Source organism: Apaloderma vittatum, unplaced genomic scaffold (assembly GCF_000703405.1).
Source record: "Apaloderma vittatum isolate BGI_N311 unplaced genomic scaffold, ASM70340v1 scaffold31451, whole genome shotgun sequence".
Classification (NCBI taxonomy): domain Eukaryota; kingdom Metazoa; phylum Chordata; class Aves; order Trogoniformes; family Trogonidae; genus Apaloderma; species Apaloderma vittatum.
Genome location: NW_009701309.1, coordinates 2,684 through 28,596, shown reverse-complemented (window position 1 = coordinate 28,596; position 25,913 = coordinate 2,684). Strand labels below are relative to the sequence as shown.

The following is a 25,913-nucleotide window of genomic DNA, read 5'->3' as shown; positions in this document are numbered from 1 at the left end:
ATCCCAAGGCCACAGTGGATCAGATGACTACAGCTATGGATATAAAATAACGAGTTCTTAGGCAGAAGGGTTTAGCTGCTTAGAAGCTACTTAACTCCCTCCAATCAGTAAAGGAGCCATAGACAAAGGAAAAAAACCACCACTTGCAGAAATCCAGGCAACATCTCAGTTCTCTTGGCTACTGCAAACAAGTTCTCACGCTAAAGCTGTCACACCAATACAGCTCCTGTTATATTGCCTGCGAAGAGAACAGCATTTTTCTCTTGCAGGCCAAAAGATCTACAAACAGAACACTTAAGTAGTTGAGTCACCAGCTTGGGAGGTAGAAGGGCAGATTACACCTTAAGAGTAATGCAAATATGAATCTTAATCCTAGCCTTATGATGGAGAACAGGAGAATAGTGCTTAGAGATTTAGGGAATACATTATTTTAAGCTTAAACATATCCACGAGATACTGTTCAACCAGCTGCAGGCTTAACACATCTTTTAACCAACACATGCTAAGTTTTAGTTTCAGGCTAACCCACTCACAACAATCAAGGACAACAATCAAGTCTATACCATGCTGACTTTTTCAAATAAAAAAATATAAGCCATATAGAAAACGTTAGAGCATCAAACTCAGCTTCCTCTCTCTTTCCTCACAATGTCGTATTTTCTGCTTTCCAAGCTACACTAAAAGGCAACCGCTAAATGACTACAACACACGGCATTCATTGGAGTTCACTGCTACTAGACATTCTGGTGGCCTAGTACCTCATCAAGTATTTTTTCCCCAATTCTACAACAGATCACTGAAGAAGTAAATTGGTTCTCATTTGAGGTTTGAAGTATTTTAATTCTATCTAATCTGTGTCTACTCTCTGCTTATACCCCCTGCATACAGCAATGACTACAAATTAACACAAAAGTTCTCCAATAGAAAGGTGCACAAATTAAATGTATGAGGAGCTTTTGAAAAAAATTCCTCATAATGATGACAAGAGATCATACAGTTCCTTCTGTCAAGTTACGGCATTTGGGGAAAAAAGATGCAAATTGCTTAGCTGTACTCAGAAATAGTTAAATCAGACATTTCCAGTTCTCATTAGTCAAAAGCTAGATTAGAAGGAACTGTGGAAAAACACAAGTATACTTAGATATAATTTCCAGGATGGACAACAGCTCACAGTACGTAAATATACTGAAAGCATCCTTCCCCTAGGCACACTGCGAATGCTGAAGTGCTCATCTATTCTGGTAGGTGAAGTCTGAATACATCAAAAATCAGCAACAAATAACTCGAGTCACTAAGATACAACTTACAAATCTTAAACAATTTAGATCATGGTATCAGTCAAGATGTGTTTGGAAACCAATTTGGTAGTCAGCATGGTGAAACAGTCAAAACACTCAACTACAAACACTCGAAACAGTAACATTTCTTAAGTGTTTTATTGCTACAAACTGGTACATTTTGTCACAAAAAGCTACAAGGCATATTATAGCACATACTCTACTATACAGAGTGCAATGCAGTCCCCAAAACAGCCACACTCAACAGCACAATTTTTGAAGTTATTCATTCTGTACTAAGAGGTAAAAATGATAAGCTTATGCCATAGAGCATTTCATATATTTACCCCACAGACACGCCTTTCTTTTCAAAAAATTATTATATCCAACTTTCAATGCACACATCAAAAAATCAGATGCTTAAAAAAATATACAACACAATGTTTTAATCAGCTTTAACAGTCAGTTTTCTATAAAAAGCTCAACTAAAATAGTCTGAATTTCATTTTAAACAAAATCATAAACACAGAGGAATTATATAAACAAGTTCTCCATGAAATGGAATGCATGCATATGGCAGGGAATCTTCAAAAACTTCATTTGAGACTATTAAAAAGTCTTAGCCACTTTAGAGCACAAATAAAAAGCTGGTTTGCCTGCCCCTAAAATATTTTTGTTTTCTTGCACTTAGTTATCCTCAGTGTGGTCTAAAGTGAAGTCAGTTTGTTCTTCGGTTTCCTCTTCCTCTTCTTCCTCCTCCTCCTCACCCTCAACTGGTTCATCAGCTTTGTCCTCTTCTTCTGCTTGCTGCTCCTGGGCCTGATCATTAACTTCAAAAGGATTTTCACCCTGAAGCCGAAGATTGAAAACACATTTATTTTACGTTTCAAGTAAATATTAAATAATACTCATCACTTCAGTGAATGAAAAGGGCAGCCACTAAAACATGTCACAGCATTTTATACAGCTTTTTAATATTTTTTGGCAAGACAATCAAAACAGATGAGCTAAGAACAGTCCACCTGGTTAGCTGCAAATGCATGCTCACCAGTAGACATCACAGAGGGAAGACAGGTATATTAAGAGTTCTATAAAAGCCTAACAGAGGGCACTGTTTCCTGGCAAAAGAAAACAAAAGGTAGCGTTCCTCTGTAAATGACTCACAAAGATATGAGAAGCCCTCTTTTATGGTTCTGATACAAAAGTAAGATTAAAATCCTCTTATGTCTAGGCTAGGCATAATGATGAATCGTAGCTGAGGAATACACTTCTAAAAGGACTATTTCCATACTCCTGCAGACAAGCTTTGACTGTCTCTGACTCTTGGAGACAAGCTACAGGAAATTGCTACACTTTGTTCCTGCGCAGACTGTATGTTGCTTCTGCCTAACCTAGTGGAACTGGATTCAGCACACTACTTCTGGCTGAACAGACCCCTATACAATAATAATGAAAAAAAAACGAAAAAAGAAAATTAAGCTGCTTTTCCCAACTGTTTTTTCAGAGAAAAATGCAGTTCTCAAACTAAGGAAAAAGTTACTGCCCTCAAGGGGAAGATCCTAACGGCTACACTCTTTTCCAGTGATGTAGTATCCGAGGCATCCAGCACCACATGCAGAGTCAATTTTGATGCTAGTTGATTTTGACAGCCACACTGGTACCATCTTCCCAGATGACTTTAAAAAACAAAATATGAAAAAACCCCAGAAAACAAGAACACAGGCACACCACTGAACTGCTGCAGAAAGACTTTATGATGCCTACAGAGCATAAAACCAGAAGCAGATAAGTAGTTTATTCCCAAGAGATACATTCTTTGGCTTCCCTGTCTCTAGCATATTTAAATTGCAGAGAAAGCTGAAGACTATGAATTGGTATTTACAAAGTTTTGTGATTCAAATGGCCCCAGAAACCACTCTCTATATCCAACAGGCCTCAAAGACCTGACCCAAAAACCTACCAAAGTCTGCCTACCTAACCCATACCTTAGTGACAGAAAACATCAACCTCCAGGTACTTCTCTGGAGCCACATCCAAGCAGCTTCGTTCTATCTAGGGAGTTCTAAATGGTCCAAAATGACAGACAGTCACGACCTCAAGTGATAACTTTTTGCCTGAGAAATAAGATGGTCATTATTGCCTCCTTAAGGTGGGGACTCCTTACAGCTTCATAAAACTTCCACAATGATTGTACGCTTCTTAGAAATTCTTAATTTCTCCTTATTCTCCTATATCCATATTGTAAGGAGGGAGGTAAAGGGGGGAATTCACTGCAGCCCACCTGAAACAAAGAGTGAACTATGAGACCAACACTGGGAAAACAGGAGGCTATTTGAAAGATGGGCCAAGGGAAGAAACAATCCCTCCAAGGTTCTTTGATTAAAATACATATGATGAAGATATCAAACGAGAGATTAAGAGGAAAGGTTCCTTATATGAAAAATTGGACTTTCAAACATAGAAATTGAAAAAAAAACCATAAAGACTACATACAAGTTTTGACAACTGGAAACCTCAGTTCTCGTATAGTATTCTGGAAACGGAATGGAAAAATTTCCAACAATGCCAATGCCAGCCAAAAGCAGCAGGAGCATGGAAAACAGAGGCAGCATTTCATGGCAGAAGACACGATACAGGAAGTGATCGTCCTAGCAGTGGGGCCCAGCAGAAGACCAGAAGAACAGTGCACATGACAGAGTCATTCCAATGCTAGTAGATCCAATGAAGCTGCATCAGTAAAACATGACCACCTTTCAGAAACATTCTTCTCCATGGTTATGATTTCTCCCATCATCGGCTGTGGCACTAACAACTGCTGTCAAGCCATATTTAGAACTCTGTTTCTTCCTTTCTATTCATATGTCTAGTCACTGACCAGAAGCATAACAAAGATCCAAGCCTTTATAAAATACCAAGAGCTCTTCCAAAGCCACATCATCTAATCTACTGAAGCTGTCTTCCATGGAGCTGGGACATTAATTACAAATTGCTTGAAACAAAAAAAAACCCCACACACAATACATGAGAGATTATCTTATGCTAACTCCACACAAATTGTTTTATTTTCAGTGGACACCACAGGCACCTTTACCATATTGAAAAAAAAAATTACAATTACATAGCTTAAATTTGGTGAAATTACCAGGAGCAATGTAACTTTTACACCTTTGCTACAGCTGATGTGTCTAAGCTTATAAAACTAGCTGAAAGATTCAAGTTCAAGTATGTGTGTGCAGGCAAATACTACCAAGTTTGTATTTATTTCTTAAAAAAAAAAAAATCTGGCAGTGAAATTTGAAAATCTTAAAACTGACTCCATAATTAATGGTTATATATGAAGATATATGAAGATTAGAGCAAAACAAAAAAAATTGTTTCTGCTTTTTTTCACAGTGCAAACTAGAAACATGTAGTTAAAAACTGAAGTGTTTGCAGAACAATACATTTGAAGCCATAAGTTTATTTAAAATAGATCCATCTATTTGCTTTCTTTTGGTTTGCACGAATAGCAAGCAACCTGTGGAGCAGTTTCTAGCTAGAGAGAAAGTCAAAATGCAAAAGAGATTTTTCCATTCAACATTGAGGGAAAAGTCCCAGACAGAATGGCATTGTACTCAAAAGAAGCGGTGAAAGTGTCCCAAGTAAGACAGCAGTTATTGCCTGTCAGTTAGCTTATTCCAGACCAAAAGTCATGATCCGCCCCCTCAGTCAAACATGAGCCAGGGCCTTCAACCTTGAGAAGTCTTATACAATGCAACACACAGCACGTATCCTCAAAATTGATCACCTGTTGCCAGGGGTCAGCCAGCCAACCAAATCCAATTACATTAAATTGTCACCCTCCAAGCAGGGCAATCAAAATTACTTAAGCAGAATTTCTCATACAAAACCACAATGGCAGAAGGTGGGTCCCAAACATCAGCTGCGGTAGAGAAGGATGACGACCATTCTCAGCAGGGTGTGGTTCTAGAAGACAGTACCAGCCTTAACAGAAAAAGAGCCTTCCCTAATTGGACTTTATTTGGGACATACACCTCTTCTAGGCTACACATTAAAAGAATAAACTTCTCAATACACACAAAGAAATCTAGCAGAGGAAAAAAAAAAAAACCACACAAACATCAACTTTTATCTTTTTTCTCACACCAAACTGTATCAACAGGGATGCATAAAAAGCAGGAGTTACTGACCTGCAGTTCTGTTTGCCTTTTGTCAAAGGCATTTGTGATACCGATAACCTGTCTTTGAAACTTGGTACAACCTACGCAACAGCCTCACAGGTCCTTCCTGCTCTGAATTTCCTCTTTCCACGCTGCATGTGCAGGACAGACAACACTTTACAAAACAACGCTGGGTTTAGGTTTTGGTTTGTTTGGTGTTTTTTTCGGGAGGAAGGTTGGGGCTTTTTGGTTGCAGGGTGAGGGGGGGTGTTCCCCCAAGCCAGTCTGCCCTTCATCTCAAAGCAAGCTCTTTTTGGCCTTACCAAGGATTTCCAACCATCCTGGAAGACCACAGGCACCAAAGGCATGCATCACACGCTCTAATTCATCACGTGCTGTATAATAAAACTGGCCTCCCTCAGTCTGCAGTTGATTATACATTTGGATAAAGACATGAAGGATTTGCATCACCAGAAGCCAGATACAAATCACTGAGCAGGAGCTGCTGAAAGTCTGTTAAGTTCAATCCACCCCAGGAAATACCAGTGGTAGGCATTCTGAAAATGTCAGTGGTCTCCTTGTGAGATAATCTTGCAAATCTTATCTTCCTCAGTTTTCCAACTGGTGAATGGCAAACTTCCATTCACCCTTTTACCAGTCTGGCTGTAGGGAACAGACACACACACACGCCTGGCCATAAGGAACACCAGGAGAGACAGCTGGAAATACATGCATGTATTCCAAGCTGTGGTACCTGGTCATTTGCTACCTTCCCTTAACAGATGCAGAACAGTTGTCTGAAATAGACTCACACGCACACCCACACATAATTTTGCAGGACATGACTAATGCGACACTTTAAAATCACAATTAACTTATGCATTGGCTCACGCCTTCTCGTATTTCTGCAATACAGCATTGCTTTGTCTGAGAGAGTCTATTGTTTGAGCACAGGCAAAATTATAAACCAGTTAAAAGTAACTACAAGAAACAGCTAACAACGGTACTAGAGAAAAAGTCACTTCACTGGCCCAGAAGAATACACACCCATGTTTTGCTATAATGAATTCACGTATGTTTCTCAGGCCATCTGCAACGTAGGCTGTCATGCCTTTTAAATCCTCTGATCACAACAACTACAGCTGTAAGCTTTCATTTTTTATATGCTGCCATGAATCCTATAAATTCTTTGAAATAACAAGTAGCTAAGTAGTGTGTGCACTGTACTTTAGCACAAAGCCACAGGCAAGAGCCTTTACTTTTAAATGTGAAGATTGACTTGTTTGATTGACTTGTTTACAGAGCGTTTTGTGCTCTACAGTTAGTATTATGTATCAAGTTAGACACCGCTGTTGCTTTCCTAAAGCTTTTTCTTTTTTTATATAAGAGCACCTAACTACAAATTGACTAGATATCCATTTAAATGGTAAATCAAAACTGAAACATGGTAAATCTGAAGGTGTTTTTTTCTGCAAATGAAGTTATGAGACTGGTAAAATATGTTAAAAGTATATTCAATCTGTGAGCTGCATAGAAGGCAGAAATAGAAGACAGAGCACTAAAGTTAAACTCCATCAGGACAGCAGAAATACTGGTGGTATAGCAAGCATTACAGAAGACTTCTTTTCCATTTGCATCTTACCTTCACATACAGCTCATATCGTGCCTTGACTATAGGGTTATTCAAGATACTGGTGGCAGTAAGAACACTCTCCCTTTTTATTTGTTCTCTGTAGGCCTAGGAAACAAATTTTACAGTGAATAACTATCAAATATCTGACACAATTGTCACACAAATTTGAATTCATTGTCAGTTTCTGCACAGAAAATAATGAACACAGAGCAGTGTGAAATGTTCATTCTTAGCATTTAAGTCCAAATCACATAGTAAGCTCAAGTAAGTTTGGTAGTGTCTAGTGTTTGTTGCTTTAGCTTGATCAAAGGATATTCGTGTCTTGATTACATAATGAACTCCAACCACACACCTGTCTACAACCAGTTACCTATTCTCCTCTGCAGGTAACATGCACAGTTTTCTATCACAGCCTAACATATTGTTGAAGATGTCCCTGTTCACTGCAGGGAGGCTGGACTGGATGACTTTTAAAAGTCGCTTCCAATTCAAACCGTTCTATGCTATTCCATAATAGAAGCTCGTATATAAAAAAGCAAAACCACACATTACTCTGGCAATCTCGCTTACTATGACAATTGCGATTTTTCCACTTACGCTACTTATTCAATCCTTCTACCAATCTTAAATGCATATCGTTACAAATTGTAACATGGATCAATACCATACTATTGCTAATTCTAAACTGCTCTCACTTTTCTTCTAATTAACAAGATAATAGACGAGCAAAAAAAAAAACAAAAAAAAAATAAAGCATTATCTTGCTGGAAACATACCTATTGTTTGCAAAATCTTTCACACATTTAACGGCAGTTAAAAAAAAACAACAAAAAAACAACATAAAAGTCATTACTAGTAATCTTCTCAGGACTTACTACTGTCAGCTATCAAGTACACCAACATGTCATTAACTGGTGGTGTTTAAGTGCTGGCTACTTCATGAGACATGTTTACAAATTATAACAAGGACAGTCTAGCTTTCTGGAGAACAAGCAATATCACAAAGAACTTAGAAAGTACTTCCACCAAGTACCAGAACGCTTCTCGCCCACTATTAAACTAGGCTTGGTTGTTTTTGTTTTCTCCTTTTAAATAATACGGCATATCTTACTTGTTTTCCTTTTGTGTGATCAGGAGATTTTAAGTGCTGCTGAACAGAACTGTGCAATGCAGGAACATACACACTGCAAGCACTGCAGTGAACAGTCTCAACTTTCATCATATGGTCATCAGCAGTAACCCCTGCCAAAGAAGAGGCAAATTGTTAACACACAACGTGTTATTCTAGGATTCTATGAAAGTGAAAGATGGGATTGGTGGTTCTAGAAAATTAAAAGCTCTCCATTAAACACGTCAAACTAAACCACAGAGGAATATTCACCCAAATATAGGCATCAAAATTAGGCTCTCTAAAAGCAATGTTGAAGGTCTAAGTTTTTCCCTTTGATACTTCATCTCCTTTTCTCTACAAATTATATGAGATCTATGCAATTATGTTTGCTGTCTGAGGTTATGATATATGAACACCTATCTGTCTAAACAGAGGGAAATAAAAAGGTGGAACAATATTTGATGTACAAAAATGTCATCTACTTAAAATCAATGATAATTAATATCTTTAATAATACACATTTTGATACAAGAAACAAACCTTCACCAAAGCAGTTTACTTTACCCCTCCTAAGAACAACTAATCTATCTCCTTATCTCCCCTCACTAGCAGGAAGAAGCACATGAATCCAGTTCCTCAAAGGCAAACAGATCCTCCAGTAATTAAGTAAAGTACACAAAAAGAATCTAGGATGTTGATAAGATGTTAGCTATATCTGCTTTTAAGTACCTTTCAGCATTTAAATTCAAATTAAGGTAATATTCAAACACAGTTTTTGCCTAAGTTAAAGGTACTCAAAAGACACCCCCTCTGACTACAGAACATCTTTTAAAATCCCTCAAGCAAAAGATAAAGTGGAAGGATATGGCACTGCAAGGCAGGGACACACTAAATGCTCTAGAAAACTTCCTGTAGGGCAGCCAAGGAGAAAAAAGAATTGAGGCCAAGATACATTCTGGGTAGCCAAGAAAGTGCTCAAAGGCCTCCTTGTCCCTCAAAACCACAGCATCTATCCCAGAGCCTTGCCATCACATGTGACCATTATCACCTGACTGCTTTATTATATTTCAATCTATCTGCATCCACCTGTTGCCACTCCTCATGCTTTATGCTCAGTAAGACTGTGGCAAAGGCCAGGTAATTCTGTTTGTCAAGCACCTAGCACAATGTTATCTTACTCTGATGAGAGCAAAGATAAATAAGGGCTGCTGTATCCCACTGTGCTTACATTCTTCACCGTATGACAAATGAAGAAAGGAATCCCAACAAGATACAGAAAAGACGTGAAAAATAATCATTTTAATCCAAACATTTTATCAAATCTGAAGGAGGAGGAAAGAACAAAAGGACAAGCAGAGCTTCACAATACGCACTTCCACATAAAAAGCATTACTAACCTTCCATTATATCTTTTTCAGCAGCTTGAGCATTTTCTGTTTGGTTACTTGTCTGTTGCTTACGCATAGCTGTCTTCTTGAATTTATTCACCATACACTCCTACAGAAAGTGAGAAAAAGAACTGCAACACATTTGATGTATAATTGTTTATATTCCAGTAGGAACCTATACTTAAAATATTACTCAGAATAGCTCTGGCATAGATAGCAATTAATTGCTGTTACTTTTTAAGTCACTACTTCTAATTGTAAAAGTAATACAATTTTATGGACTCTGAAATTGCTTCAACTTTTAGTAATGTGTGCTGTGCCGAAAGTTGTCTGCAAAAGGAATAAAAATGATACATTAAGTATATTTTGAGATAAAAGTTAAACTGTAACTATATTCTAATGTAAAAGTATTATGTAGATGAAAACCCAGTTGTCTTACATGAAGAAATTCCATCACTACTTTATCAAATTTGGTTTGCTTCTGGATATGATCCAACGTTTCCTGATGAGCTGCACTCTCCAGATGTGACTCAATTTCTTTTTCTTCAAATGTTCGAAATTTGCAAAATGAGCAAGTAAACGCCATTCTATCAAGAGAAATACATTTAGTAATATTACTATTTAAAAAACATTCTTCTCCCTCTCCTCAAAACTATGAAGACTTGACAAACTAATCATAAGAAGCATGGGAAAAGTGCTCTTTAAAGAAGCCTAAGTGTAAAATAAATAAAAAAAATCCAGTATTTTACCATTGTGAAGGGTAACTGCTACAACCCAGAAATATAAATCAGGCCACTCTCAGAGCAATGCATTATCTATGCAGAAGACAAGAACTGATGAAATCAGAAGCTAGCCATTTAAAAACCACATTATTCTGTGAGCATACCTATCACAGCTCTTAAAGTTTGTATCACCTTTTGTAGTACTTCTCAAAGTCAAGCCTGTCCATGACTTCCTAACTACTAATAGTCAAAAGAGTTCACTTAAAGCTCGTTTTTCATGCAAAAACTATATAATCTTTATAAGAAATATGGCCTCCTCAGCACAATGAGAAAAAGACACTAATGGAATCATAATACACTGCACTGACAGAGAAGTTTCATACAGTGCTGGCCATTAGCCTGTGTGGCAAAACTAAGAAGAGATGCAGAACTATATACTTATTTTTAGTACAAAATGACTCACCATACAAAGAGAACCAGAATAAAGTCAATTTCTAACAGCTTGAGCCAGCATGAATACATATGTAACTGAAATATATACTCCAAGAGCAGTACCATGCTAAGCTGCTTCTAAAGTGTGCACGGATGCTCTTGTGGAAGAGAAGAGGTTCAGAAATCGTGTATTTTCTGATACAGCAGAGGTCTAGTGGAACATTCAGTCTTTCCAAGCCGGGTTTTGGTTTGAGGGCTTTTTTGTTTGTTTGGGTTAGTTTTCTGGTGGGGTTTTTTGGAGGGAGGCGGAGGGAGGGGAGAGGCAGTTTGCTCATTTCTTCATTGCATTTTGTTTTCCTAAAAACAGTCTGAATGTGCTTTCTGGAAAGACATATTCTTACATAATGATAAAGTGGAAGAAAAACACTGCACACAAGACAGAAGTTACTAGCACAAACCTGTATCCATCACCATATTTTTCACTGTTTTTTTCCCTCCTGCGTCTTTGCTTCTCTCTTCTGGCCTCAATTCGTCGCTTTTCTTCTTCCTCACTTTTACCTTCTCCTTTGCCATCTTAATACAGAGCAGAAAGATTTTAAAAGTTATATCCAAAAAAAACCCCAAACAATTCCAAACAAAAACAAAAACAATATTTAAAAAAAACCAAAAAGCCTTGGTGAAAGTATCTGACTTTCCCATCTCCTCCACAAACACCTCAAAACGCAAAGACTCTATACCAAAGTGGTTCAATGACTTATTCAAATGCCACAGAAGTTTTGCTTTGTTTCCTCCTCCAAAGACAACCAATTTAAACACTTACTTCCAACAATGCAAACTTAGTAATTAAGGGATTATATGCTAGATTGCACTTAAAAAAGTGAGGAAATTTACAGTTAAAGCCAATACCACCCTGCTGTGCCTACTTATTAAATGCCTCTTCAAGTAAGTGAGCAGTAAAGGGTACGGGGGGTGGGAAGGGCATGGAGAGAAGCACACTATTTAAAACTCTCCTTGATTTTAGAGCATCATTGCTACAATCCCCTTATACAAAAAGAAAGTATCTAAAGCCATTCTCTTCTGCGGAGAAGGCAGTTTCCAAAAGCAAAAACAAAGGTTCTCAAAGCAGACAAAGCAGTGTTTCGTTAAGGTATGGCACCCAACCTGAACTGCAACAACATTTTTTCCCTACTAGACTTCACTTGATCTCACAGAAAAATGTTCCAAATATTTTTCATCTGAAGAAATAAACCAGTGAAGGACAAGCCAGCTGAGGGAGGGGAAAATAAAACAAACACACAAAACCCCCAAACCACTACACAATAAAAACCCAAGCAAACCTTCAAAGAAAATCTTTAAGTTATCACCTGGCACGCAAGTAAGAGCACAAGCAAACAGATGACTAGAAATAAGTTTTGCAACATTAAAGACTTCTGAGGACATTGACTTTTTGCATAAGGATACTTAAGTTTGCCTTTTTCATGTTTGCTTTTAGTCTACAGACAAAAGGAATCAATTCAAATATTATTCAGTAAGTAATTTTAAAGCAGGAAAACCAGGACCATTTGGTTTTCTTTGCAGTTCAACCTTAGGAGACAGGTTAGCCTTCATGAAATCTGCCTCCATCCAAACAGCAACAGAAGGGAACATAGAGCAGCAGACTGGGGGAGGGCAGGGGGGGAAATCTTGCAAAACCTCTGTGGCTCTGAAGTGTCACTGAGTACCGAAAATATTTCCACTGACTAACAGCTTGCACTTCATTCCCAATTAAACCAAGGTTTTTTAATTTTGTGGCATATAGTTTCAAAAATTACTCTGATCCAGAAAGGAGAAAAACACTTATCCAAAAGATTATTTTTTTTATTCTATTTGAAAAGAAAAAAAATAATCACTCACAGAGCCAATTCCCATTACTGATTTCAGGATTTAGATTTCTCTCAGTGCCTTACCATCAACTCTAGAAATATGTGGAGGATCACTCGGTTTACTGCCATAAAAATTATCTGGTATGACATTGTGTGGATTAAAAGAGCCTGTAACTTGCCCCTCAAGCTGATAAATTCAAGTGTCCCTCCTGTTACAAGCTGGGGAATGGAAGCCTCAATCTACGTATTAATTGGACTCCAAATTAATTGGGGCTCCCACTTTCATTCGGTGCACTTATACAAACTTTTAAAAACATTAAAAAAATCTACACAATTACAACAAAAAAAAAAAAACCACACCAAAAAACTCCACTCTCTCAAGAAAAGAAACTCTATAATCATTTGGCTGAAAATTTTCAGCACTCCTTACCACCACAGACTACATATGAAATAGGGCATCACACACGAGAAAGGGGACTAAAACTGTTTCAGCCTTAACAATAGATTTCTTTTTCTTTTTCACTTTAACTGATTTTATGCAAACTAGTAATTAAGCTGTTTCATTAAGACTGCATGTGAAATAGATCCTGTGTTCTTGAGAGCAGCTCTCTGAGCTAATTAAATCCACTTCTATAAAAGTGACTCACCTAGGATTTAAGGGTGAGGTTGATCAGCTAGTGGGATAAGTAATAGGATATGCGTGAGGAATAAGTGGGATAAACAACATTTAAGCAATGGAATGGCAGTAAATATAGAAGATTACTTAATTTCACAAAAATTAAAACAAGTCAAAACAACATACAGAGATCATCAGAAAACAGACACAATATGCATGTAAAGAAAAAGCAATGGATGGATTCTACAGTCCTTCACATTCTCCATGGTCTAAATTTAGAAACTCTTTGAAAAAAGTCATGCTACTCAATAACCAGAGGTCATACATACAAGCTTACCAAGTCCATTCATTCAAAAATCACACAAATGCATTCCCTATAGTACCTTACCTGACAAACCAAACTAGCTTACCTCCAAAAGTCTGATATCCAAGATCATAAGCATCTCTTGTAAAGTCTTCATATATAACAACTGCACCACTTGTATCCACTTCAATTTCCTAATAAGTCAAATCCATAAGTTTTGTAAGAAAAAGAACAACAAACCAACATCATTCTAAATGCAGAAAGACACTGCAAATTACTTCATTTTACATCACCTGTTGCTTGCTATTTTTATCAAATATGACAACGGAAGAAAGAATTGAGAATCTAGTTAAGCTCAAGTGTACAAACACTTCAAGCTATGCATTGTTCCTTAATGCCTTTCAGATTTGTGATTTAGTTTCACAATCAAAATTGCCTTCTACATAAATACTCTGACTCGCAATTCATACTTCTAAATAGTTAGTTGAGAATATTTTAATCCCTCCACTCAAAAAGAAGGAAAAACTCACTCCAGTCCTTCAACATGGAATCAGGATATACATACACGCTTAACTCACTAATTACACTCGTACATACTGTTGCAACTGATCTGTCTGTATGTGGGAACTAATCTTGAACCCCTATCAGAGATCTGCAAATACTTTAGGGTTTGGGGTTTTTTTATTTACCCTCTTTGCTTCACGTGTCTTACGTCTTACCTGTTTCTCCTCACTGCTGTTTAGTAACCTCCCTGTCATTTTGTACTTCAACCCATCCAAGCAGGTCATAGGTGTCAGAATTCAAGCTGACTACCTATCACAACATACAAGTGTTCAAATGACAGTTCTCTGTGCACTGCAAGGTTAGGGAGGCTCTAATAATAGCCCGGAAAATGAATTTTTAAGTGTATCTGCACAAGCTATATCTTCCACTCAAAATCAGTATCAAAATCGACTGAAAACCACTATCAAAATACAGAAGGTTTTAGAAAAAGTGTAGAAAAAAAAATTTAGAAAAACTTAAATATTTAAGTGGTTACTTTTTCTAAGTTTAGCTTACAAATTATACATCTTAAGGTATACAGTGCAAACTTCTGAAAGAATCACAAAGAATTTCTAGTTCTGGGAATCTTTACCTCTATAGTAGAATCCTGGAAAGATGACTTCATGTCTATAAACATAAAATAAGGAAGAGATAAACAACACAAAAGTAATGTCACTGTCAATTCATTTTAAAGCAATATGATATTTAGGGAAAAAAAACCAGTTTGTTATGCAGCTAGACCACTTTATGTCTACAATTTATCGCATTTTAGTAATAATAATACAAAATGTAAAATCAGTTATCCTTAGGAATAAAAGCTAAATTGTCTTCTAGAAGCAGTCGCTTACTTCTGACATCACAAAACAAGAAAGTCAAGACTGTAAGGTTAATTAAATGGAGAAATATTTATATATATATATATATAGCATAACAATTGCATTCAATTTTCTGTTGGTTGTCATCCACTTCTTTGTTTTCAGGACACTGCTTAGAGCATCCTTCAGTCCAAGTAGCAGAAGTGTTAGGCCACTCAACAGTTTCCTTGCCCCAGTCTCAGAGCCACAGTATCCTGTGGCTGGTTACAAATGCATTCAAGTAGAAACTACCTACTGCACTGCTTAAAGCAGCTTTGATACTACGTATCATGTTGGTCCTCTCATTGTGGAAATCAGTGAGGGGGAACAGATACAAACTCGAAGTGCTCTGTCTGTAGGTTGTTTCTAAAAGAAGAATCTACAAAGGTACTGGAAGAAGAGGAGCAGAGAGAGAGAGACCTTTGAGATGCAGTCTCAGACATACCTCGAAGTGTATTTTACAGACCCATTTCAACATAACAAAGTCAGTGTTAAGTCAGAGGAACATGTTCTATGCACTCAGTGCCTGAAATTTTTACAGCACTCTTGAAATCAAAGTTAAGGGACCAGTTTTGTAATACACAGTACTGCAACTAGAATTTTAAAATCAAAATCAAAAATGGCATGTGAAAGTTTCTGCCAGGTCTGTGAATCCACCTTGCAAGCTTTGAGCTAAAGTAATTGCAAATATTTTTCAGGTATCATTTGAAACCAAACTATGTACAACACTGCAGATACAAATTACTGAGAAAATTAAAAGCTCAAACCCCAAAAATCTGACTGCTGTACATGTCATTCCTGATATTTAATACTCAAGTTTATGTTCCCTCAAAGTCAGTGATTTACTCAAAACTCGTTTTAGTGTCTGTCAGGCATCGTGACTTAAGGCAACTTGATACCCGAAATTATGTTCAGTGAGGAAACTATGTTTCCAAGAAATATCATTATAAAGTATGAATGAAACAGTCTTCATCAGTACATATTTAAACATCAAAATATTCAATTTATCGGTCCCCATGTGTTTACTGATCTAGTTGAGAGGTGTCCCTGCCCATGACAGGGAAGTTGGATTAAATTAACCCTAAAGTCCTTTCCAGCCTAGGTCATTCTATGATTCTATGACTAATTATCTGTGCAGTCGGAATTACAGGTGTAAATCCATAAAAATCTGTTGTAGAGTACTTCAAAGGTAGAAAATGAAGAATTACAGAACAGCACATATAGGTGAATATTAAAACTAAGTAATTCCTAATGAATAAAGAAATTAGTAACTTTAACTCAAGAATTCTGGCACTTGTTACTTACTAGGTGATTTTTTCTGGCTCAGCTTCAGAATAGGTTTTGTCATTTTGGGTTTCTTCATAAATGTCCCACCAGGTTTGCTATATGGCTGCGGTATCATTTTTCTTTTTATTCCTCTTGCAGCAACTGCTGCAGGACTAGGTTTGTTATGATAGTCAACAACAATTCCAGGTCTGTGCATTCCTCCAAAGTCTCCCATATGCTGAAAATTTGTGAAATCAAGAGAAAGGTATTGGTATATGAAATCAAGAGACACAAAACAATCACCTGGTACACTAAAACTGTTAGCTAAGTAAAATCTGTGTTCTAGAGCAAAATGCAGGGGAAAATTATGCTCCTGGATTGACGCTGTGTTGTGCAATGGCTTTAGGGTTGGTTGTCCAGTAGAATGAATACGTATGTATAAACTGTGTTTCTGCTTATTCAGAACCGTTGTCCAGACAATGAACACATTTATCAGAGTTCATATCTCAGCCTAACACCTTGGCTCCTCTCTTCAGATTCTCTGTATGATGAACAGCTTCTCCCTCTGGGAAAACAGAGCTAACGAACCCAGTTCGACACTTCAGCCAGCAGTAACAGGGGGGAGAGTGTTAAAAAACAACCAAACAAAAAAATCCCACAACACTAAAATATCTTCTCTATGCCAAACAACTAGCAGTGATTCGAAAACTGAGTAAAGAAGGTTGTCCAGTGTGGTACAGAGATTAATTGAAGGAAGTTTATTCTTTCTTTATCTTTCCAGTGAATTCAAGAAATTCAGAATTTAAAAGCTGGGCCTGAAGGGAACGACACAAAAACACGGCAGCAAATAGGAATGAAAGTTCAGTTGAAAAGACTAAAACTTTCTATTCTTTCTGAAAAGGCTGTACAGTCATTTGTGGATACTTGTTTGTGAAAGTTATCTCTTAAGGTCACAGAATAAACGAGTAATCTGAAGAGAGAGAATAACGGTTGCTGCAATATTTTCCAAAGTGCTAGCATATTTAACTCAATTATTTGATTAATAAAGGGCATAAGAAAGCCCACTGACTGGATGGGTGACTTGGATAAGCAGAAATATTTGTATTGCCATGAGAAGAGAATTAGTATTACACTACCAAAATTCAGAAAAACAAACTTCAACATACTTCATTAAAAGTATGACTTTTTTAAAGCAAATTTTAAGTGATGGACAGAATGTACCAAACCAGGCACTTTTCTTCATCAGAAGTCCATGCACAAGATCTCCATGTTAATTTATTTAGTTGAGGTAGTTACAGAACCACTTAGCATGTACATTTACACTGTACACATATAAATTTGACATGAAGTAAGCACTTGTATAATTTCAAGTACTTTTTTTTTTTAACACAGTCTATCTATTAAAGGTGCAATGCATTTTACATATGGTAATTAGTTTAGCCTTCATGTTCTGCTTTATTACATAAAAGACTAAAAAGAGAAATTTCAAAAGCAAAACAAAAACTAAAATAAGGCTACTTGGTTGTAACTGCATAAAACTTTCAGATCTTAAGGAGTACTGAAAGGACGGCATCCAAGCTTAAGAACCTAACACCTTCAGCTTCACAAGCAGAGAAACATATAGATTAGAATCTATTTCTCATACCATGCTACAAGCTAGCTACTAGCCATGTGTAGATCTGAGCTAAAATTTTAGTATGGCAAGTATAGTACTCAAATATGCTGCGAAGTCGACTTTCTGGAACAAAACCACCACACAATCAGGCATTTAGAAGACCCAGTAAAAAATAAGCTTCCTCTACACTTCAAGCTACAAACAAGATGTATGGTTTAATATTAAAGAATTGCTTCCCAAAGAAATATGGCACGTTTAAAAATTTTAAAGGATAAAGTTACAACTAGAGGCACAGGCAGAAACATGTTCACTGAACCATTTGTGCTTAAAAAAGAAAATAAAAAATCAGAATTAGGATTATAAAACCAAGATAAAGGGACACCATCAACTTAATGTTAGTACTTCTGTCAGGATTATTTTTTCTCTTCTGTTGTATTTTTTATACCCCTAGCTCATTTAACATTAAGTATGACTTGCCCAAACTGTGATCCACTATTTTGTGTACAGTTAATCCTGCTGCTTCTTGGACATACAATTTTTACATCCTACGCTGGAATGGAATCCACTGAAAAAGAGTTAGAACACAAGTCTTCAAAACAAAATTAATAGAAGTAACGGGACCAGACACACAATCTGGAAATTAATCTCAGTTCTGTGAAAGGACCTTATTCCAAGTTGATGATGCCCCTTTAACCATACTTTAGTTTTGAAAAAAGAAGGACTGTAACTGCTAACCGCCCACCTTTGCCATTTCCTCCCCATCACCCTTCCAATACACAAGTCAGCATAAGAATTATGTTTAAAAGAAGACTTGATGTTTGATAAAGCATGTGGTTCAACGTACTAAAGAATTAGCTAACTTTTACAGGAAAAACTACTCTAGCATTCACAACCTGAGTTTTATTTTTTGCTTATACATTGCACCTTTAACCTACTCAAAACTTCAAAAGACTTCGAATTAAACTTGTACAATATTCAAGAATATCCCCACCAGCAGCAAAGATGCCAGTGTTTACAAGGAAAAATGCAAGTCCTTTTAATCCCTTTTAGACCAAACCTATTACTTTTATCTTCACCTTTCAAAGAAAAGGAGAGATTTAACAAACCTTATCAACTAGTCTTCTATTACTCATTACTTTCAACAGAAAGAAGGACTGGTTTCTACTTGAAGACAGCTTCAAGGGAATAAACAACATTGTCAACCATGATAGTTTGCTTGGACAGAAAACCCACACTGTACTGAACAGTGCATTCGTTTTAAAGCAGTGGTCTTGAAAGGGTTTAAAAGAGTGTCTAGTGAAAAGAATCTGAAAAGATTCTGTACTTACTCCTCGGCCTCGGCCTCTGCCTGTTGATGGTCCTCCAAAAGCATCATAGTTTCTGCTTCCAAATCCACTTTCAGGATAAGCAGGCGTTCCTCTCCCCCGAGAGCCTACAGGTGCAGGCTTCATATGGGGTGAAGAAAAACTGCTGTAGGAAGAGTAACTCTCTCTTCCTCTGTCCTCCATAAACCCAGGCCTCAATTTTGAACGGGAGTAAGGTGCTTCCCAGCTAGACCCGCCCTGGTTTCTACCTCCGAAAGAGTCAAGGCTATTCCGGTAGGAGTTGTCAAATCGACCACCATAACTACCTCCGAAGCGGCTTTGTTCGGGTTCATTATAACCATAGCCAGATCTGTACAGATCTCGCCCACCCAGAGAAGACCCGGAGTCGTAAGACTCATAAGGTCCAAACCTGGAAAAGTTGCACAGTGAGGAGAAAAAAAAAGTAAGCTTACTAATGTTATACATTTCAAAAGACAAGTTATCAGTTGACATTTATCAACTAAAATCAATTTATTACTAAACTGGTCCGTACAGTTGTGTTATTGATTAATCTTGATTAGGGCTGGGCAAATCACGCTATGACCAGACAGAAAGCTATCTGAGCCATTTTTGCTACAAACAATTCTAACGTTCAGTATGCCTGAACTTTGGTTACTTAAAATTTTCTACAGTATTTATTTACTAAAACATTATTAGAGCCCAGCCCTAGTCTCACGAAAATAATAACCTGCAAACATTCACAGGCTAGTCAAACTCTCCTTTCTTCAAAATCATGCCCTCATATTCTAACAATTAGACAGCATTTAAAAGGCAGCTTAATTCTGAGCTGAGGAAAAAAATTCTTTTTTTAAATGGTACAGTTTTGAGTCTTAAGACACCCCACATTGCTCATTTTAAATGAAAAATACACGTACTCTTACATTCATATTTGTACTTTTTGAAACTTTTCTTCCCTGACCAACTCAACCTCCCAATCAAAGAGTTCATGGCCTTCAGTGTATCCATCTTTCATTTGCAGACCATTAAGTCTAGCAGCTCAAAATTTTGAAAGTCGACCCAACGCGTGCACAGCAGACAGGAAAACAGTCCTTGGAATTTCAGAGTAACAAGGAGCCGAGTTATTCACCAAGAGTTTGTTTTGCCTAGGGTGGGGGGTCAGGCTAGAAATCGTCAATATTCTTAGACGGGAAACACATTAGTGTCCCTGCAGGGTTATTATATGGCAATTCAGCATGAGTTGGCAAAGACAACCCCTAGACTGATAAAATATAAACTAGAACTGACTCAAATTACTAACTTCATCTACACTAAACTGACTGTCTTAATTTTAAAATGTTAGTCTCGAAAGACCCAGAGCTACACAGAAAATGACACTATCTATGGAAAGAGCCCATGCACAACATTAAAGTTACATGGCAAGAGACATTTCAGTTTTCAAGTAGTCATTCAACCTCAATCATATGCAGATTACTATATGGTAGGTACAGCTCATTCCTGCATCTCTGCACAGACTTAATGTTCATCATTAAACAAAATAACTAATATGTTTAACAGAACCGTGCAGCAAAACGCAACACTTCTCCAGCCTCCCTACTTAAAACTGTCCTTTCCCAGTGGCACCACAGTGACTACAGACAAGAATCATATGGCAGTCTGGCTACAGCCAGACAAGAATTCAAGGGCGCACACAAGAAAACCATTAGATTATCTATGTTTTCTTCACATTTTATTCCCTCCAAGATAGAATCGCTACTCTGGAAAGTATGCTTCTTTGAATACAGTATTAAGGCCTAAATCAAATCAGCTGCTCCCTACTGTTATCTGAAAGAGCAACAATAATAGTAACCTAGCACTAAATACACAACTTTAAGACCACTGCATCAGAATTTATATTTTTAGACCAATCCATCTTACAAAGCAGCCAAGAACATACACACAGTTTTGAGTGCAATCAGTACCTGCCAATGAAATAATCTGGACATGACTTTCAGATTTAATACCAAGATCATTTGAGCACTGCACATTCAAACCAAAGAACACATATCCTAAATGTTCCTTGAAAATGGAATGTTGATAGATTCAAAGGCATCAAACCAGTTAGGTCTAGTCTGCTATGTCAGAAATGGTATGTGAAGCCAATCAGCTACAAATTGCTAGCCATTACTGAAAAATCAAACTTTTTCCATTTTCATCAAAAGACGCATTGTTTCACCGTCAAACTTTACCATGAAAAGTGCTGATTAATATAAGTATCTAGCTCTTACAGTTTAGTATTCGCCAGTATTTATCGAACATGAAGACTCAGAATGAAAGCGTTCATACAAAATCGTAACAACATGCCTCAGGAACACTTAAGTTAGAAGACAGAATGACTTAAGCTTAAATTGGATTTGATCAATTCTTGGGACAACTGAAGGATTATTTTACCTGTTACCACCACCACCACCTCCTCCGCCTCCACCTCCATGACTCTCCATCCCATAGGATTGGTTAAGGTAAGAGTCCATGGATCGTGGGCCACCATAGCCTCCATGCCCATAATCACGGTCCATGTCTAAAAAGAGAGCAGAAAAATGTTTATAAAGAAAGCAAGCAAGAAGTCTTATTAAGTAATCTAGTTAAAATTCTTAAGTAAAAGGTTTACTCTTTGCCACAGCGCTTACAAACAAAATGCAGACCTGCCAGTTGCACACCAATTTTGACACTGTGCTTAGGGAAGAAGTATGTCTTTGTCATCATCTGAGCACCTCACAACTGAAATCACATTCACATTTTTTTTCCAGTAGCGGCTAACTTGGGATTATTATTCTATCAGCTGGAATTTGGATGCAAGTTCAATTAAGAGAATTAAATGGAGAAGCCCAATGCAGAATACGTCAGAAGCTAGTGAGGACTTAAGACCACTTCCTACCCTTTAATAATAAACACGGGTTACAGGCCTCCGCTTTCTCTATCCAACACCACAAGAAACCTTCACTCACGCTGACAGAGACGCTGGGTCAAGGTTACAAGCTGTCACACTGCAGTGCAGACTCTGTACACAGGCTACGGTCAAACAGAATTTTCTCTCATCTAGCACCAGCAAAAATCCACCCAAATCAGTGCTGAACTGCAATTCACTAACTGCACTATGATGCTGACATTTCATAGTAGAACTGAAGTCAGTCTACAATATCTTTGTATCTTGTAATGGTGCCTGGCAAGTGAACCAAATTCTTCCTCAACACTGAAAGAATTTGCACTTCATTGGCATTCTAGTGACCAAAAACTGCTTCCAACTACCAATCAACACTAACTTGGATAATACAACAAAATTGTGGCAAGTTAAGCCTCACAGAAAAGGTAACACAGAGAAGGAAAACACAGTGAACACAGGAAGGATAAAAATAAAAAAACTGCACAAAGACTAGTCAACTCTGATAAGAGAGAGTATTTTATATATTTCAAAATCTCCAAGTTTAAACCATTGACTTTTTGGAAGATAACAGGACAATAAGCTCACCTGAAGTCATGACATTTTCTCCTGTTTAAAGAAACAGAGTAATTCTCTGAGCGTATAATTTTCATCACTACAGTTATTTTCATGAAATAAGTAGATATACTATTTCCTGTTTGTACCTGCTTCTTGTTAACACCAGGCAGCCACTGTCATTTACTTCCTTACATCTGTCAACAACAAGAATTCTGCAAATAGTATTGAGCTGACTACCACTTTAACACAGATATTCTTGGCATGCCTGAATATCAACTCCAAAAAATGAAGATCTCCTGCTCATTTTTTATCCTTCTAATGATCGTAAGTACTTTCTACAAAATTAACTTTTGATGCAAAACAAAATGGAACATGGAAGTCACAAGGCACCGTTCCATATTCCAAATATACAATAAAGATTCTGTAGCAAAGCACAAAAGAAGCTTTGAAAATACTATCATACAGCACCTTGCAGCATCAATCTAGAGTGCCAAAAGTTATTCTTCAAATAAATGGCTGAGCCTTCTAATAGCAGCATCTAATATTCCTCTCTGGTGCAGCTGAATGATCTGCCACCTAATCCAGTGGAATACCCTTAAAACTGCCTACATAAAGATGCAGACCAGTAAAAAATAGTAAGGTAGTCAATAAAATAAGTTGTTTGATGATCCCATGGTCAATTTCAGATCCAAGGTGTTGTGGTGGGGTTTTTTTTGAATACAGTAGATCTAATCAAGACACACTGACATTCCAAAAACTAGAATATCGGACCTGAAAGCACCCAATAATTTACCTTATTTTCACCTGCTCCCTATTATCTACAGACCCCAAGATGGCACAAAAGTAATTAGGTTAAGAGTTGAAGAGGAGAATCTAATCATTCAAGGAAGAACACAACACAGTGTCAAGATCCCTACCACCACAATCCAACTGTATTACAGTACAGTAAGTAGCTACCAGAGTTGTCTGTATGCCAGAAGTTTACTAGCAGGAAAAACTCGGAAACATTCACATGCAAAACCATTCTTCCACAGTTTATTTTTAGTCTAAAAGTTTGAGCATAAAAGCAAATATTAAAATATGTTTTACAACCACAGGATAACTTCTGACATCCATTTTTGCTCAACACTCTCCTTGCTCACCCACAGGTTGTGCTACCACCAGCAGTCTTGCTGCAGAGGTATGGCAGTCTCTAAATCCAAAATCACTGCCCTTAGGACATCACCACCTCCTTCCTAACAGTGACCAACCACAGCGGCTAAGGATTGGGCCGGCCACCAAACTGACAGACGCTTTCTAACCCCTCTCCCTCCCCAAAGGGAAAGGGAATGAGGCAGAGAGGCTTACACACTGGAAAGAGAAAACTAAAACAGTTTTAATAAAATGAAAACAGTATTAATAAGGAAATAATGAAAACCATGAAACGCAGAAATATACAAAAATTATACTGAACCTGACTCCCCCATAGCGCTCCCCACTGATACCACAGAGCAGGCGACACTGGGGAAGCCCCAGGCTCAGCAGCAGAGGGGAGCTGGGTACAGGGAGCTGGATTTGGGAACTCAGGATCAAAGGCAGAAGATGGGACAGAGTCCTCCTCGAACACCAGCCATCGAAGAAGAGAGTTTAACATCTGTGATCCCTCAGCTTTATACCAAGTGTGACACGTAGGGCATGGAACACTCTTGTAGGTCACCTGTCCTGTCCATTCCTCACGCAACCTTTTACTTCTCAGCACCCCAACGTGTTGCACACAAGATCCAGCAGTGACCCTGGTCACAACAGGAGCAAGCATATGCAAGAGCATTTCTGCACACCAATCCCTGGCAGTAACGTTAATCATCAGGCAATACCATTTCTAGTAGCAGGCGCTGTCTGAAAACAGCACTGTTAACTTCAGAAAGTGCTGCCTCTTAAAAGAGACTGAGCTGAAAAGTAAAATTGCTGATCAGACTTAGTTGTGTTTAGCTCAAACCAGGACATCAACTTGTTCATCTCTTCCAGTCTCACTGCACTCTATTCACTTACATTATAATATACTCATGGTTGAAAAGGTTAAGAGGGGATAGAAAAGGTATAAAGAAGTGAAAAGGGATGACCACTCACAGGATTTTCTACTACAAGGAACTGGAAGTAGCAAATGAAGCTTAAAAACAAGAAGCTCAGAAACTTATTGGTCCTTTTTGTCACAAAACAGATATTTAAGTCCTGAAACTGCTCTGTGACAATAAGTTACTAAAAAACATATGTGAGTTTAAGAAAGAAATTGAATAAATCCTCTGACAAGAAATTCAAAGGATGTCAAACACAAAGATTCTGGTTCAGAAAGTCCCTAAACTGCAAACCAGTGAATGCATACAAACACACTGAAAGAGCATTTGTACTATTCCTTCCACATCTTCAAAGGGACAGGTACATTCAGAATATTGGTGAGATGGGAGATCTTTGACCTTGACCTAATGACGGTGATCTTACAATCCCCTTCCAACTATTTCATTAACTGGTCTAGACTGCTGAGCAGTTAACCTGTCATGCCAATCAATGGCCTCCTGGTTCAGTCATTTTGTCAGCCGCAAACTTCACCAAACATTTATAGATTTTACGCTTTGTGCCCAGACCCTGACAAAAATACTGCATTCAAATTCAGAAGCACATATTTCCTCACGCATCACGCTTTTCTTTACTCTGAAAGTCTGTTCTTCAGGTAGGCTTTATCCTAAAAAAGGGCGAAATGTACAAGACTACAGTAAATATTCACTTAGATGACCCAAAATAAAAGGATTTCAATTTCTGAATGTAGTAGGTGAATAATCGCTTGCACAGCTTTAATTACTACAATCTCAAAGTAAATAGCTTATTAGTTGAAAAACCACACAGACATGAAAATCCATTTGCACTATCCTCTTTCACACTTCTGATTCTTCTACTAACAAAAGCAAGACAAGTGGACGTGGAGCATTAGAAAAGCCATATCTGCACAGAACAATTTCCTCTGCCTGCAGCCTGCTCCCTGTTACGTCAGCTCTGGCTGTCACCACCACTGGAGATCAGCAGAAGTTGCCTGTCTGTGCAAACTATTCAGAGTAAATATGAAACTGTTTTCACATGCTAAGAGAACATGTGCTTAACCACTAGAGAATAAACACCAGGAAGCGTAGTACTTCATTAAGTTTAAATAGAAATTGTTTATCAAATAAACTTTTGAAGAAATATATCTGTGTATCTACAAATACTACACAGTAAAAAAAAGAGAAGGAAAAGAAGAAGTGGTTCATATTTGACCTTAAAGTTTGAAAAGGAGAGTAGATCCCTGAACTGATGAAGGCACTGACA

The 25,913-nt window shown here is 37.6% G+C and overlaps 1 protein-coding gene across 1 annotated transcript in view; it reads right to left on the bottom strand.

The window, feature by feature from the left end:
* Positions 1–1,420: 1,420 nt before the first annotated feature.
* Positions 1,421–25,913, bottom strand: part of ZNF326 (zinc finger protein 326) — a 27,111-nt gene continuing 2,618 nt past the window's right edge. The window contains exons 2-12 of the mRNA XM_009879110.1: positions 21,536–21,662; positions 19,112–19,517; positions 16,208–16,406; positions 14,641–14,675; positions 13,612–13,699; positions 11,182–11,296; positions 10,009–10,156; positions 9,579–9,678; positions 8,182–8,312; positions 7,080–7,175; positions 1,421–2,126 (exon numbers count right to left, since the gene is read on the bottom strand). Coding sequence (XP_009877412.1) covers positions 1,965–2,126; positions 7,080–7,175; positions 8,182–8,312; positions 9,579–9,678; positions 10,009–10,156; positions 11,182–11,296; positions 13,612–13,699; positions 14,641–14,675; positions 16,208–16,406; positions 19,112–19,517; positions 21,536–21,662 — 1,607 coding nt within the window. The 3' untranslated portion in view covers positions 1,421–1,964. The remainder of the gene's footprint in view (positions 2,127–7,079; positions 7,176–8,181; positions 8,313–9,578; positions 9,679–10,008; positions 10,157–11,181; positions 11,297–13,611; positions 13,700–14,640; positions 14,676–16,207; positions 16,407–19,111; positions 19,518–21,535; positions 21,663–25,913) is intronic.